Consider the following 16,799-nt stretch of genomic DNA (forward strand, 5'->3'; position numbering starts at 1 on the left):
CTCTCAGTCCAGTTTCACGCGTCACTCTCCATCAGAGACAAAGACACACAAAAACCTCTAAAGAAAACACAACACTTTGGTTTTCATGCCAGTGTGAGGCTGATTCATGATGACACTCATTTCAAAAATAATACTTGGCTGACAGGAAAACATATCAGCTACTTTTCTGAACACGAAACTAATCCAACCTTCGCCGAAACAGCCGTCTGCGCATTTGGACACTGAACTCATCTAAAGCCTCTGCTCTTCTGTCAAACCTGATGGATCTCAATCCGAGACGTTGCCTTTCCTTCTGCTCTTGTTTATTTCTTTCCTGAGACACATTTGCTGCAGTGTTTTTCTCATTGAGCAGTTTCAGCTCACATCATTGACTATTGGCCATTTCAATACAGTCTGTCCACACAAGATGAAACTAATGCTTCTCTCTGATTCTGTATAAGTGCCCCTATTATGCTGATATGGCCTTTCATGAAGGCTAAATGGAGTTATTAGCCGGAATTCAATGCTAACGTGAAGCAAATTTTTTCAAAGCTTGTGATAAAAAGAAATGAAAAAAAAATTTAATGTGAATATTGGTAGCATTTAACACTGAATAATGCCCATAACCAGTACCTGAGGGCATCATTTCCATAGTAGTTCATTTAGTTAGCCCCGACGTTGCAGACATAGAAAGCATTTCTAAAACAGAGACAAAACTTTGTGTTGTGGTACATGCAGTTAGGACACTGTGTAACCAATAGTAAAGCAGTAAAGCATAATCGAGACAGCTGATTGGTCACATCATGGGTGTAATGTTTGTTACCTCAGGGTTTGTTTGGCAAATACAATTACCTCTCTCATTTTTGGCATAAACCTTTTTCAAACAAGAAACCCATCATGTTTACAGCGTAATCTTTACAGCAACCATCTGACCAATTAGAGCAGAGCACAACTATCAGATCAACCAGAACAGAATAGATCCATCTGCCCATTCCAAGCAGAATAGAGATATCAGACCAATCAGAGCAGAGTAGAGCCTTGAGACCAATAAGAGAAGAATCTGACCAATCAGAGCAGAGTAAAGCCATAAGAACAATCAAAGAATAGTGCAGCCATCTGACTAATCAGAGCAGAGTAGACCAATCGGAGAAGACAGGCCAGTCAGAGAAGACAGACATCTGACCAATCAGAGCCTAGTGGAAACATTGACCAATCAGGAAAGAGTAGAACAATCTGACCAATCAGAACAGAGAAGACCCGTAAGACCAGTCAATAGACCAATCAGTGAATCACCTATTACACCAATCAGAGCAGAGAAGAGCTATCTAACCAATCAGAGAAGAATACAGATCTTAGACCAATCAGAGAATAATAGAGCCATCTGACCAATCAGAGAAGAAGAGAGCAATAAGACCTATTGGAGAAGGGTACAGTCATAGAGAAGAGAAAAGTCATCTGGCTAATCAGAGCAGAGTAGCCATAAGACCAATCAGAGAAGAGTACAGCCATCTGGCCAATCAGAGCAGAGTATAGCCTTAAGGCCAACCAGAAGACATGCGTCTGACCAATCAGACAAGAGTACAACTATCTGGCCAATCAGAGCAGAGTAGACCAATCAGAGAAGATAGGCCAATCAGAGAAGACAGACATCTGACCAATCAGAGCAGAGTGGAACCATTGATTAATCAGAAAAGAGTAGAGCAATCTGACCAATCAGAACACAGAAGACCTGTAAGACCAGGCAATGGACCAATCAGTGAATCAGCTATTACACCAATCAGAGCAGAGAAGAGCTATCTAACCAATCAGAGAAGAATACAGATCTTAGACCAATCAGAGAATAATAGAGCCATCTGACCAATCAGAGAAGAAGAGAGCAATAAGACCTATTGGAGAAGGGTACAGTCATAGAGAAGAGTAAAGTCATCTGGCCAATCAGAGCAGAGTAGCTATAAGACCAATCAGAGAAGAGTACAGCCTTAAGGCCAACCAGAAGACATGCGTCTGACCAATCAGAACAGAGAAGATCTATCAGACCAATCAGAAAAGAGTATAGCCATTTTACCAATCAGTAAAGCATAGAGCCATCAGACCAATCAAAGCAGAATAAGAGCTATCCAACCAATCAAGGAAAGAGTAAAGCCACCTGGCCAATCAGAACAGAGAAGAGTTTTTAGACCAATAAGAGCAGTGTACAATAATAAGACCAATCAGAGAAGAACACAGCCATGTGACCAATCAGAGAAGAGTAAAGACATTAAAGCAACATTTGACCAATCAGAGCAAAGTAGGATCTCAGAAAGGGGGAGTTTTATCTGCATGTATAATGAGCTGTCTGAATCATTCATGCACTTGTTTAAGCAGGTGCTAAACCTCACACCTGTGACTGCAATCCCATCCCATAATGCACCAGTAATGTGTTTTGGGAGCAGGACCTCCATATTCTGGTGTCAGGTTGCAGAATGATTGTCTCCGGCCCCTGACCCGTCCTGCTGCATGCTTTTGCTCGAGGGGCTGAAAGGCGTCGTTTATCCTCATCATTTATGAATTCCATATCCATTAATTTCCCATATCAGACGCGTGACCCAGATCCGCCTCTGCATCGCCATTCTGCCTCCAATCATTAAACAATCACAAAGAGATAACAGCCCAGAAACATCCCATAATCACAGCCAACATGAGGAGGAGGATTTCATATGTGAAGTCTGATTACATGCGTGACATCATCATAATCACTGAGCTGTGGATGAGTGTAGGTTTATTCCTTTACTTTAGTCAAGCACAGATGGTGAAACTCATGGAAGAAATCAATCTTCATCTCTGAGACGAGCCTCCAATGCACTGCCAGATGCCTTTAAAGCACATTTGAAAAACAATCAACATATGCGCATAAATTAAAGCCTGACATATTCTGAAATGCAGAACACTCACAAATAATGATATTTAACAGATTATGTATATATTATTATAAATAAAAAAAACACTAGCAGAAGAAACTTCAGAATACTTCAGTATATATATACACAGTTGACGTTAGAATTATTAGCCCCCCTAAATAATTAGACCCCTGTTTATTTTGCTTCCCAATTTCTGTTTAATAGATTGAAGATTTAGATAGAACACATTTTTAAACATAATAGTTTTAATAACTCATCTCTAATAACTGATTTATTTTCTCTTTGCCATGATGGCAGTAAATAATATTTGACTAGATATTCTTCAAGACACTTCTATACAGCTTAAAATCACATTTAAAGGCTTAACTAGGTTAATCAGGTTAACTAGGCAGGTTTGGGTAATTAGGCAAGTTATTGTATAATGATGGTTTGTTCTGTAAACTATTGAAAAAAATAGCTGAAAGGGGCTAATAATTTTGTCCCTAAAATGGTTTAAAAAAAATTAAAAACTGCTTTTATTCCTACCAGAATAAAACAAATAAGACTTTCACCAGAACCAAAAAATATTATCAAACATACTGTGAAAATTTCATGTATCTGTTAACCATAATTTGGGAAATATTTAAAAAAGAAAAAAGGAATCAAAGGGGGCAAATAATTCTGACTTCAGCTGTATATATATATATATATATATATATATATATATATATATATATATATATATATATATATATATATATATATATATATGTGTGTGTGTGTGTGTGTGTGTGTGTGTGTGTGTGTGTGTGTGTGTGTGTGTGTGTGTGTGTGTGTGTGTGTGTATAAACATTAATACTAGTGCTGTCAATCGCGATTATTCGCATCCAAGATAAAAGTCTAAAAGTTTGCATTTACATAATATATACGCGTGTACTTTGTATATTTACATTTAACATATACACACACATACTGTACATACACAGATATACAAAATAAAAGTATTTATATATTTATTTAAATGTAATTTGTATTATATATAAACATTTATATTGTATAAATATGAACAAATATCTGATACACAGTATGCAGCAGTATATTTTGTAAATATGTTTTTATGTTGTTTGCAACTAATCGCAACTAATCATTTGATTGCCCTAGTAAATATTTAATAATACATACATTTTTTTGTGAAAAAGCAGAATTTTCTGCATCATATGTAAAAAATGATTTGCAGTTCAATAAATATTTCTTATTGATTTCGGTATAAAAATTACAGGTTCATTTTTTGCTATATTTAGAATTAAATGTGTCTTTCTTTTTTACTTATATGAATACACACACACACACACACACACACACACACACACACACATATGAGCAATATCACATGAGTAGCAGTGAGATATGGCTGTATGGCTGTGAGGATATACAGCTATATCACACTACCAGAAGTGTGATATTGCGTTTATACAATAGCTCAAAGGCATAATCATGTGTGTATAAAAAAGCAAATTAAACACGGAGAGTCTAAAAACCCTTTTGCATTAGGAACTACTTTCTTCCGCCATTCATTCTGCTGACATCAGAACAGCAGAAACTCTTAATAATTCACCAACGTCACTTTAGAGCCAGTGTTTGAATGATTCTCTAGTGCAATGTCTAAAGTGATGACAAAACAGGTGATTTTGCTCATATTTCAAGATTATAAGGCTGAACAGCATGAAATGCCATCAGTCTACAGAGATATCTCCTGACAGTATTTCTCCATTGCAATCGGGATATCACAATAGTAGCGATGCAATCACTACCAGATTGCTGTTGTGCTTGCGATAAGGTAACACGCTAAACACATGCGGGCATTTCTTCTATTTTTTTTTAAACCAAAAACAACACACATTCCTGATATGCGAGTCCCACAATACAGTTAAATAGTATAAATACAGCACTACAACATATACAAGAGAGAAAGAGATCGACTTAGAATATCACTTTATATATATATACATTAGGGATGTAACGATATTGTAAATACCGTCATACCGCAATATTAATTTTTTTCGATATTACCGTAGTCGCATGACTCGGTAAAACTATAGGTCTTCTGAGAAAATTTGCTCAGGCGAATGAAGCGAACGGGAGGTAGCGAAAACTACAATTCCCATCAGCCCAGGCGTGGCCATAATCCTTTGCGGTCTGTTGTCGCTACAGATCCAGTAATGCGGAAATGGAGTGTGCTGCTAGTAGCGGGGATGAAAAAGAGCTGGAGATGATCGAAACCTAAAGCGGGTGTTGTCGCCGCGCGCGTACTGTAAAGCAGGTCGCACACCAGAAGCGCCGCTCGGCGCCACGCAGCGCCATGTATTTTAGAATTCTAAACATAGGTTTCTATCAGGATACACACACCGGCACCGCAAGTCGGCGGCTGTCGGCGGCGCCCGGCGACGGCTCAGGACGCAGTTCATTTTTCAGCCGCGCCACAGAGCGCCATCTGATTAGTTTCATGTTAAATATCCTTCGAATGTGCGCGTCTGGTGTGTTTATGTACATTAGAGATTTATGTTAAATCTAATGTTGATAAACAATGTTTATTTCTTGACTTTAATTTTATGCGTGTTCCCCATACTGGTGTTTAGTAGCTGTGTGAATGACACTGAGCACCTTCTATATGCTGAAACTCTTTTCTGCTTGTGGGAAAAGTTGATTGTGATGAGCATTGGCTCATTATGTAACTTCCTCAGCACCACCTGCATGATGTGGGTGTGCTAACGTGTCTAACTGTGTAACAAAAGATGTGTAGATGTTGGACATTCAAAATACAGACATATTACTTCTATAAATTAATAAAATACGGTAGTTTACCGTGAAAATTTAAAATTACTTTTACGGTTTGTATCGTGTATTTAACGGTAAAGTACTGGCAACCACAGCTGCCGTTTTTTACCGTAAATTTTACGGAATTATTTTTTACAGTGTAGTTTTGTGGTGAACAATTGATCCATGCATGTCATTAAGAACAAAACAGCCTTTGTAACCTAAAATTAAAATCTGAAAATGCACTTCCTGTTTGCTTTTAGTTAAATTCTCAGATTACATGTTCCTGAGGTAGTGGGAGGTGCTATCATACTTAACCACGCCCTTTCACCTGTCTGTTCTGACAACAAACAGAAATGGTGAGGAGGAGGAGTCTGTTAGGACGGAATAACTCTCCCCAAACCCATTTCCCTATCTTTCTGAATGAATTGAATGAATATAATACATCCAATCAGCTCGCAGTAGGAAAAAAACAAGTCACGCCCACTGTTTTCTCAATTAATATTCCATTTCTCTAGGAACTACCTCACAATATGAACAAATTGAAATGGTCGACCCAGGCTTGTTCTGAAAACGTACCTCTATTTACGTTTCTGAAGGCCACGAAATAGGTCCCAGCATGTATGTATTTTTGTAGTTTTTGTTTTCGCGAATCCACGAGGTCGCTGTGTACGCTTTTTCAGTTGTCAAACTTCTCTCGCAAGTGCCGTTTGTGCCTGCTGTCCTCGCGAAAACCCTCCAGAGGCCGTTGTTGACTAACTGTTTGACTGACGGACTGACCCACCCTCCTCCTTCCCTAAACCCAACTAATTTTATCGATTGACCCGCTCACCCACTTCCCTAAACCCAATCAACAATTTTCTAAAGCAATCCAGAAAAACAAGCCCTCATCTGATTTTTTTTAACCACGTTTTCAGATTTGACCACATTCTCACCCTGTTATTTTCTTGTCTATTTTATTTTTTGGGATTCTGTTTTTGTCTTGCTTTCTGGAACTGTACTTCACTGGACTCGAATCTCATCATCGTGGTCAACTCCTCTCTGCGTCTCAAGTCCGCCGGCGTGCATGACGATCTAACTGGGCAAACTGGAAACAGCGGGAAAGTTGTCTACACGGAAGTAAGCCGTCAGCTGGTAATAGTGAAAAGGAACTGCATCATACCGCCCCGTAGTGTTCGTTTTAAAAATTAATTGCAGCCATGTGCACCTCTGACTACATAATTTGCTTCAGAAGCGTATATAGGACTACGATTTCACAATGAGGCTGTGTTGAAAATGGTCGAAGCTTCCGGTTCATGCAGACTTCAAAAGTTTATATATTGTGACGCAGTTCGTAGAGAATGTTAAATGAGAAAACAGTGGGTGTGGCTTGTTTTTTTTCTACTGAGAGCTGATTGGATGTTGTAAAGTAGGCATTTCATTCAGAAAGACTGGGAAATGGGTAACCTAACAGACTCCTCCTGCACACCATTTCTGTTTGATGTCAGAACTGACAGCTGGAGGGGCGTGGTTATGTAAGTTAGCCCCGCCCACAATCTCAGACTGACGTATGTGAGAATTTAACTGAAAACAAACAGGAAGTGCATTTTCAGTTCTCAATTTTACATTAAAAAACTGTTTTTTGTCTTAATGACATGCACAGATGAATTGCTCACCACAAATCTAGCAATGTGAGCTAACAAATTCAACATGGTTAGTTTTGACTCCATGTGTACTCTAATATGTTTCTGGATGAACGTGGAAGTGGATTTCAGGGACATGAAGTGAGTTTGACACCCGTGATTCCATCTGGACAAACTCACTGGACGTTGAGTGAGAATCAACAGCTCCATATGGCGAAATAAGGTCAGTGGAACAAGCACTAGCTGAAGCCAACACCAGTGTTTATTATTATTATTATTATTATTAAGGCTGTCAGATGAACATATTGATTTAATGAATTAGCTATGGGAAAAAAACTATAATGTTGAATGTTAATATTCAATATTATTAGCTCCCTTAAAAATAAAAAAAAACAAAAAAAACAAGCCACTGTTGTCCCATGACTTAACTAATTAACCTGACGAGACGTTAAATGGCAAATTAAGCTGGTATCTTGCAAAATACCAACTTAAGTACCCAGCCGGAACACAATGTCGTAAGACGCTAATATTAGGTTAGATTTAGGTCATGATGTCGGGTGACCAGAATTCAATGTCTAGTCAGCGTCTAAGGACAACTTTATTTTGACATCCAATAAAGACATTAATTGACGTTGATATTTGGTTGCTTTTAGGTTGTGTTGGAAAGTGACCAAAATCCAACAGTGAGCCAACATATTGACGACAAATGCTGATATTTACAGTATCAAATACAGGTCATGATGTCGGGTGACCAAAATTCAACATCTAGCCAGTGTCTAAGGACAAGGTTATTTTGACGTCCAACAACAACATCAAATAACGTTGATATTTGGTTGATTTTAGGTTGTGTTGAAAAGTGACCAAAATTCATCATCGAGCCAACATCTTAAACCAACAACATGTTGACGTCAAATACTGACATCTACTTGTCAGGTATGACAACTAAAATCCTACGTCTGATAGACATCACAGTGGTAACGTCCACACAACGTCAAGCTGTAACATCCTTAGACGTTGATATTTGGTTGTTTTTAGGTTGTGTTGGAAAGCGATTAAAATCCAACAGTGAGCCAACATCTTAAACCAACGTCATATTGACGACAAATGCTGATATTTACAGTATCAAATACAGGTCATGATGTCGGGTGACCAAAATTCAACATCTAGCCAGTGTCTAAGAACAACGTTATTTTGACGTCCAACAACAACATCAAATAACGTTGATATTTGGTTGTTTTTAGGTTGTGTTGGAAAGTGATCAAAATCCAACGTCGAGCCAACACCTTAAACCAACGTCATGTTGACGTCAAATACTGACATCTATTAGTCAGGTATGACAACTAAAATCCTACGTCTGATAGACATCACAGTGGTAACGTCCACACAACGTCAAGCTGTAACATCCTTAGACGTTGATATTTGGTTGTTTTTAGGTTGTGTTGGAAAGTGATTAAAATCCAACAGTGAGCCAACATCTTAAACCAACGTCATATTGAAGACAAATGCTGATATTTACAGTATCAAATACAGGTCATGATGTCGGGTGACCAAAATTCAACATCTAGCCAGTGTCTAAGGATAACGTTATTTTGACGTCCAACAACAACATCAAATAACGTTGATATTTGGTTGATTTTAGGTTGTGTTGAAAAGTGACCAAAATTCATCATCAAGCCAACATCTTAAACCAACAACATGTTGACGTCAAATACTGACATCTACTTGTCAGGTATGACAACTAAAATCCTACGTCTGATAGACATCACAGTGGTAACGTCCACACAACGTCAAGCTGTAACATCCTTAGACGTTGATATTTGGTTGTTTTTAGGTTGTGTTGGAAAGTGATCAAAATCCAATGTCGAGCCAACACCTTAAACCAACGTCATGTTGACGTCAAATACTGACATCTATTTGTCAGGTATGACAACTAAAATCCTACGTCTGATAGACATCACAGTGGTAACGTCCACACAACGTCAAGCTGTAACATCCTTAGACGTTGATATTTGGTTGTTTTTAGGTTGTGTTGGAAAGTGATTAAAATCCAACAGTGAGCCAACATCTTAAACCAACGTCATATTGACGACAAATGCTGATATTTACAGTATCAAATACAGGTCATGATGTCGGGTGACCAAAATTCAACATCTAGCCAGTGTCTAAGGATAACGTTATTTTGACGTCCAACAACAACATCAAATAACGTTGATTGTGGTAACGTCCACACAACGTCAAGCTCTAACATCCTTAGACGTTGATATTTGGTTGTTTTTAGGTTGTGTTGGAAAGTGATCAAAATCCAACGTCGAGCCAACATCTTAAACCAACGTCATGTTGACGTCAAATACTGACATCTATTTGTCAGGTATGGCTTCCAAAATCCAACGTCTGATAGACGTCATAGTAGTAACGTCCACACAACGTCAAGCTGTAACATTATTAGACGTTGATATTTGGTTGTTTTTAGGTTGCATTGGAAAGTGACTAAAATCCAATGTCTGTCCGCTGTTAAGCACTGACGTCAGTGTGACTGCACAACATCAATCTGATGTCATGTTGACATCCTGTTCTCCAAATGTGTTGGCAAAAATCGTATTTCAATTAAACAGCACAAAACATTTAAAAAATATACAATAAACAAATTATGAGGGCAAATTAAATGTTTCACTTCAAACGCATAAGTATTTATCAGTCTTATTTATGCTTTTACGAAATTTTTAATGAGTCAATTTTAACATAACGGCATTTGTTTCAGTCAATCTTCACTTTTATTCTTTGCATTAATTTTGTTAAATAAAAAAATTGTCAACATCAAACCACGATTATCAATCATAACATGACTTTATAATAGCATCCAAGAGCATCACATTCTCAGCAGCAGAAGTGAATCAGCCTTTAAACCCTGCGCGGAAAGAATATCAGCATTATGAAAGCAATAATTTCAATTTTCTCCGCCGTCTTGAGCACTATTGATACGTGGCCTAATTTACCAAAGAGAAACCCCTGCGGACTTCATTAGCTCCATTAAACTCACAAAGTGTCGCTTGTTAAAAGAACTCAACTAACAGATCCATTTTGATCCCCTATTTTTAGCTAGTGTGTGCCCACGAATAAAGCATTTCCCTTCACCGGAACCTGTATTATCCTGCCGGGAGCAGCTCGACAGACTTGTGGCAAGTTAGACAAGAAGGGTGTAGGAAAGGTGAGGCTGAATTCAGCAATTATATCCCCGTCAGCGCTAATGATGACAGGCAGAACCGACCTGAGAGTCAGCCATCAATCACTGCGTGGGCTTCAGACTCTGGAGGCTGCGGCCCACCATTTCTGGCCCATCCGACTGGTTCCCCTATCAAGTAGGGGGGAAAGAAAAACACACAGATAGATTTCGAGACCTGCACCTCAATTAGAGCCTCTGTGAAACATACGCAGAGACATGATATTGTGCTTCCAATTACTCCAAAGACCTGGAGGAAAGTCTGAGACGAGGACGACTGAACTCGCATTTGAACTATGAGATGAAGTGGGCTGTGTGTAAAGATGTGTTTTATTATCTGACGGAGGCAATTAAGGGAACACACACACACAACGGAAGATTCAGACGAACACATACAGCACTCTGAGGGTAGCGTCATGTAGTTTCACATAAAAGAATGCAAGACTTAAATACAAAATGGGATCGAACACACTTAACAACGATGATTTTGCTGCATGTTCAAACTACTAGTGTAAAATGAGCTTAAACAACACAAATCTTGAGTTTTTCTTGGACAAGTTAATTGTTTTAAGTTCGGCTCACTTAAATAATAATCCATTTATGTTGAGACAACCTGAATGGATTGTGTGGAACCCTGCATTTTTTTTTTTTACTGTGTAATATATACTGTATACACACTCACCGGCCACTTTATTAGGTACACCTTACTAGTACCGGGTTGGACCCTCTTTTGCCTTCAGAACTGCCTTAATCCTTCATGGAATAGATTGAACAAGGCGCAGAAAAATTCCTCAGAGATTTTGGTCCATATTAACATGATAGCATCACACAATCGCAGCAGATTTGTCGGCTGCACATTCATTATGTGAATCTTTCGTTTCACCACATCCCAAAAGTGCTCTATTGGATTGAGCTCTGGTGACTGTGGAGGCCATTTGAGTACAGTGAACTGATTGTCATGTTTAAGAAACCAGTCTGAGATGATTCGTGCTTTATGACATGGTGCGTTATCCTGCTGGAAGTAGCCATCAGAAGATGAGTACACTGTGGTAAAGGGATGAACATGGTCAGCAACAATACTCAGGTAGGCTGTGGCGTTGGCATGATGCTCAATTGGTACTAATGAGCCCAAAGTGTGCCAAGAAAATATCCCCCACACCATCACACCACCACCAGCAGCCTGAACCATTGATACAAGGCAGGATGACCCCATGTTTTCATTTTGTTTATGCCAAATTCTGACCCGACCATCCGAATGTTGCGGCAGAAATCGAGACTCGAGGACAGGCAACATTTCTCCAATCTTCTATTGTCCAGTTTTGGTGAGGCTGTGTAAATTGTAGCCTCAGTTTCCTGTTCTTAGCTAACAGGAGTGGCACCCGGTGTGGTCTTCTGCTGCTGTAGCTCATCTGCTTTAAGGTTGGACATGTTGTGTGTTCAGACAGAGATGCTCTTCTGCACACCTCGGTTGTAATGAGTGCTTATTTAATGTAAGTTAAGTGCAGTACTTGGGTTTCAAGTTGAATCAACTCAAAAAAGTTGCCTTACATTTTTAAGCTGAGGCAACTTTTTTACAGAGTACAATTACAGTGATACCTGAATACAGAAAAAATGTGTTTTTTATTAAAAATAGGCTGAAGAAACACTACTGACCTAATACAAAAAATGTGTGCGTATATATACACTGCACTCAAAGGAAAGCGTGTCATGCATTTTCACATACAAAATATTAGAATGAAATGCATAATAGGCTCAGGTAATATAAAAAACAGGCGATTTGTTGATTGAATTGAGGATTCAGAGCCAAATGTGAAAGCACACTTCTGTGAAAAAGTGTTTGCACTCATTCGACCTTCCTGTTACAATATATTGTGAAAAAAAAGCTGACAACTTAAAATTGTAAGGCAACTTGCTGCAGCTTTTTTTAGTTGACTCAAATTATGTTCACTTGGGCTTAAAGTTGAGTCAACTCCAAAAAAATCTATGCAGAAAATTACCCTATAATTTTAAGTTGAGGCAACTTAATTTTTTACAGTCCACAAAATATGTATATATGTATATATATATATATATATATGTATATAATTTTTACATTAAAATGTTATTTTGCTGAACAAAAAATTGTTACCTAATACAAACAAATGTGTGCGTGTATATATATATATATATATATATATATATATATATATATATATATATATATATATATATATATATATATATATATATATATATATATATCAGTGACTAAATACAACAACAACAAATAACAATAATAATAATAATAATAATAATAATAATGTGTGTGTTTGTGCGTGTGTGGATATGTTGTATAATTTGATGGACACAATTAAGTGCAAACACATTCAAAGCGATTCAGCAGTAAAGAGCAGAAGGTCACAGATTTGCACAGACAAAATCTCAAAATTAAATACAAAAACAAGTGCAAAGGTATAAACCATCTGTAGACTTATTAGTGATTTGGAGCCAAGTGGAGAACAATATGCATTTGCAGGTGTTTTCTCAACGGTTGAAAAATCACTTCTACGAACTGCATCATTTGGTTTTAAATAACAAAATAAGCTAGCAATTACTTTGAGGTCACCCTTGAACTCAGAGATGAGATGAGTGGGCTGTGCGAAGATTTGATGGCTGCAATTATGAGAATACACATTAGAAGAACTGCAGCCAGCACACACACACACACACACACACACACACACACACACACACACACACACACACACACACACACACACACACACACACACACACACACACACACACACACACTCAAAAACAACACATCATGCATCTTCACACACAAAATGTCAGAATAAATTCTAAAATAGGCTTCCAATCTGAACCCAAACACATTTTTCTGTAGATATATTATTGATGTTTTGCAACGTTTTGTAGGCATATTCTTTTTTTTCAAGTTTTACCATGATTTTTTAATATTATTTTTTTTTAATAAAACATTTAGATTAAAGGGCACCTATTTTACCCCTTTTACAAGATGTAAGATAAGCCTTTGGTGTCTCCAGAATGTGTCTGTAAATTTTCAGCTCAAACAAACCATCATAGCCTTCAGAATCTGCCCATTTTGCTGTCTTGAGTATACTGTAGCTGTTTTTGTAGCTTTAAATGCAAATGAGCTGCTTCTCTTCCGTTATGTCAGATAAACAGCAGTCAGTGATAGAGACAGACTCGGATGAAACTGAAATACGGCTCATTAGTCAAAAATACCAAGTAAGTTTATTTGATGCATTTATGGTAAGCCTTTCTGAAAGGACGAGTCCCACACAAATGTCGTTTGCAGTACACACACACACACACATGCGCGTTTACTGACACCATGCGGCTGTGGTGATTATATCGGTTAAGAATAAGATAGCGATTTTATTATCTTTAATACAAACATGCTCTGTTTTAAAAAACGTTTTAAACTTAGTAAACTCAAACTCACAGAGAGTTGGAACAGACATTTTTATCCTAGTTTAATCCCGAAAAAATTATCTGTGGACATCTGTGTTATAGAAATCCAACTCTTATTATTATAGAAAAATGGTATCTGTCAATCAATTCAGTGGGCGGGGAAAACCGCACTCCTAAATCACATTGCAGTGCGCCTCAAAATCACTGAAATTTGGATCCTATTTTAATAATTCCTTACATTTTATAAAGCGCTTTTCTAGAAACTTAATGCACTTTACACATTGAGGGAATCTCCTCATCCAACACCATATTGTGCCAGACCACACACCACACACCAGCTGATTGGTGGAGAGGAGACAGAGTGATGAAGCCAATTATGATATGGGGATGGAGGCCACTGGGCAAATTTGGCCAGGATGCCGGTAGATAAACCCCAACTTTTCTTCGAAGGACATCCTGGAATTTTTAAAGACCACAGAGAGCCAAGACCTCGGTTTAACATCTCATCAGAAAGACTGCACCTACTGATTAGTATAAACTCCTTATCACTATACTGGGGCATTACGACCCACACAAACCGCATGTTGAGCGCCTCCTGCTGGCTTCACTAACACCATTTCCGGCAGCAACCTAGCTTTCCCATGTGGTCTCCCATCCAGGTACTGACCAGGCACAGCACTGCTTAGCTTCAGTGGGCGACCACGTGAGAGTTGCAGAGAGCTAGCTGCATTTTTTTTTATGTCCGGAAATAAAACAATAGAGACTTGATGGATTTATATCCCTTCAACATGACAGTTGACACACTATACCTACACACAGTTCTGTCCAAACAGCTTACAAAAGTTGATTTTCATCGTAGTTCCCAGAAATGAGAAATTGGACTGTGTAAAGATTGTTTTGTTTATTATTATTCGACGCCTGCAATTATGAAAAACTTCAGCCAACATATACTCGAAGAAAAAACAGCACGTCATGCATTTTCACATACAAAATATCAGAACGAAATACAAAACGGGGTAAAGTTTACAAAAATAGACCCTTTGTATGTAATTCGAGCCAAGTTGGAACTATACGCACTCTTAGGTATTTTTTTTTCTCCAAAATTTGAACATTTAAAAGCAATTTCTTTCAAAAACTATTCTTTTACAAACTGTACCATTTGGATTAACATCATTAAACAATTCACAGTTACAGGCAAAAGTCTGATTCGCAGTCTCTACACAGTAGTTTCATGCTTCCACAAGCCAGTCTTAACATTCCCCGAACTCTCAACATTTAGTCTCTCAGAGTCTTTGGCAGATCCATTTTGGCATGCTAGATTCAACCCATAAGACTTGGGCTGTACCTCCAGCTCAACAGTGAGGGTTTGTTTTGGACACTCTTTAGTTTGGTTGGTGACATCAGCCTCAGATCCATCCAATAAGCCTCCATTACTGATCCCGTGGCCAAAACCATTACCAATGCGGGTACCTTTGCTGAAGTGTCGCGATCTGCGAGGCACGCTGGTGCTGGCTGCATCACTGCTGTCCTGCTGAAGCTGGCTCTGCTGGCGTTCTCGGTATGCCAAATAGGCTGCCCGACGACTATTACGAGCGTGTAGGCTCTCGTGATGATGCCTCTTGTTTGGGACGCTTTGCACGCTTCCTTCTACGCTAGTCGGGACGTCATACGAGTACTCGCGCAAAACTGTGAGCCTGCTAGCCCGATGCGCTCTTGAACGGTTCTTGTGATGCCGCCCTGGGTGTCCGGTAATATTAGCATTGCCTGGAAGATTGTTGTTGTTGACCGAACTGGGTCGATATTGGATTTCGATTGGCGCAACGTGCATCTTAATCTCATTGTCTACCGAATGCTCGGTCAAGCTGTTGTCCAACACAGCCGTCCCATTGGCCGTCGAAGGTGCTACTACTTTGCATTGAGCAGCTTCGACTTGGAGATTGGTTAGTTTGCAACCTTGGGTTGAGTTGCGTAGACTTGGGGCACTTTTATTGGTGCAGGAGGATTCGGCGCTGCTCGCAGGACACTTTGTAGCTTCTCCGTTTCCTCTGGATGTCATTACTGATCCGCTGGATCCTGCGATCGGTAATAGGAGGGAATCAACTTGTACTGCGTAGTTGCGACGAATAAGGCAACAAGCTTGCGACCAATGACGTCGCATGTCTTGTCGGTTTACGCAATGGTGCGCAACAAGAAATGCACCGAGACCCAAAGCGAGGGCTCCGAATAAACAGGCGAACACCAAATCTGCCGGATGCTCTTGAGATATTGCGAGAGCACCAAACACCCAGAGTGCTGCGTAAAGAGTTAGGGATCCTGCAACACCCATGAGCTGGGAAACAAAAGTGTGTTCGTTCTCCAGAGCCGACATGGGAACGGGCTGTGCAGTGGGTGAGGACTCCAGGTGGACCGGCGTGATTTCGGTGGCTTCGGTCACTGAAAGATGCTGCTGCTCCTCGGATTGTTCTTTGAGCTCAAAGCGGCGCTCGGGGTGCCGACGGAGCTGAATCAATATGCTGAGGAAGTACATGCAGTCCACGAAAACGATGAAGGCCGCAGGGCCGTAAAACGCACCAAGGCTCGGTTCCCATGCCATCCAGCAGCTGAGGAAAGACAATAGCGATAGTACAGTCAGCTTTAAATAGATGTTTACTCAGTGCTTGCTTTACTGAGATCATTTCAGTTGTGCACTTGTTTCTCAATTTGCTCCTCTCCTCCTAATCACACCACACGGAAACCTCAAAACATCATGCATTTCTGAGTGTGCCTCACACTAGTTTTGCACCAAACACTTCTTACAATCACTCATATCTCTAGAAAAAAACAATGTGTATTTATGAAGTGTGCCTCACACAA

General features: G+C 39.2%; 1 protein-coding gene across 1 annotated transcript in view; it reads right to left on the reverse strand.

Annotated features, from left to right (window-relative positions):
• Positions 1 to 15,162: 15,162 nt before the first annotated feature.
• adgra3 (adhesion G protein-coupled receptor A3) overlaps positions 15,163 to 16,799 on the reverse strand; it is a 67,507-nt gene continuing 65,870 nt past the window's right edge. The window contains exon 19 of the mRNA NM_001302224.1: positions 15,163 to 16,546. Coding sequence (NP_001289153.1) covers positions 15,163 to 16,546 — 1,384 coding nt within the window. The remainder of the gene's footprint in view (positions 16,547 to 16,799) is intronic.

This window comes from Danio rerio, chromosome 7, assembly GCF_052040795.2.
Source record: "Danio rerio strain M-AB ecotype USA chromosome 7, GRCz13ab, whole genome shotgun sequence".
NCBI lineage: Eukaryota > Metazoa > Chordata > Actinopteri > Cypriniformes > Danionidae > Danio > Danio rerio.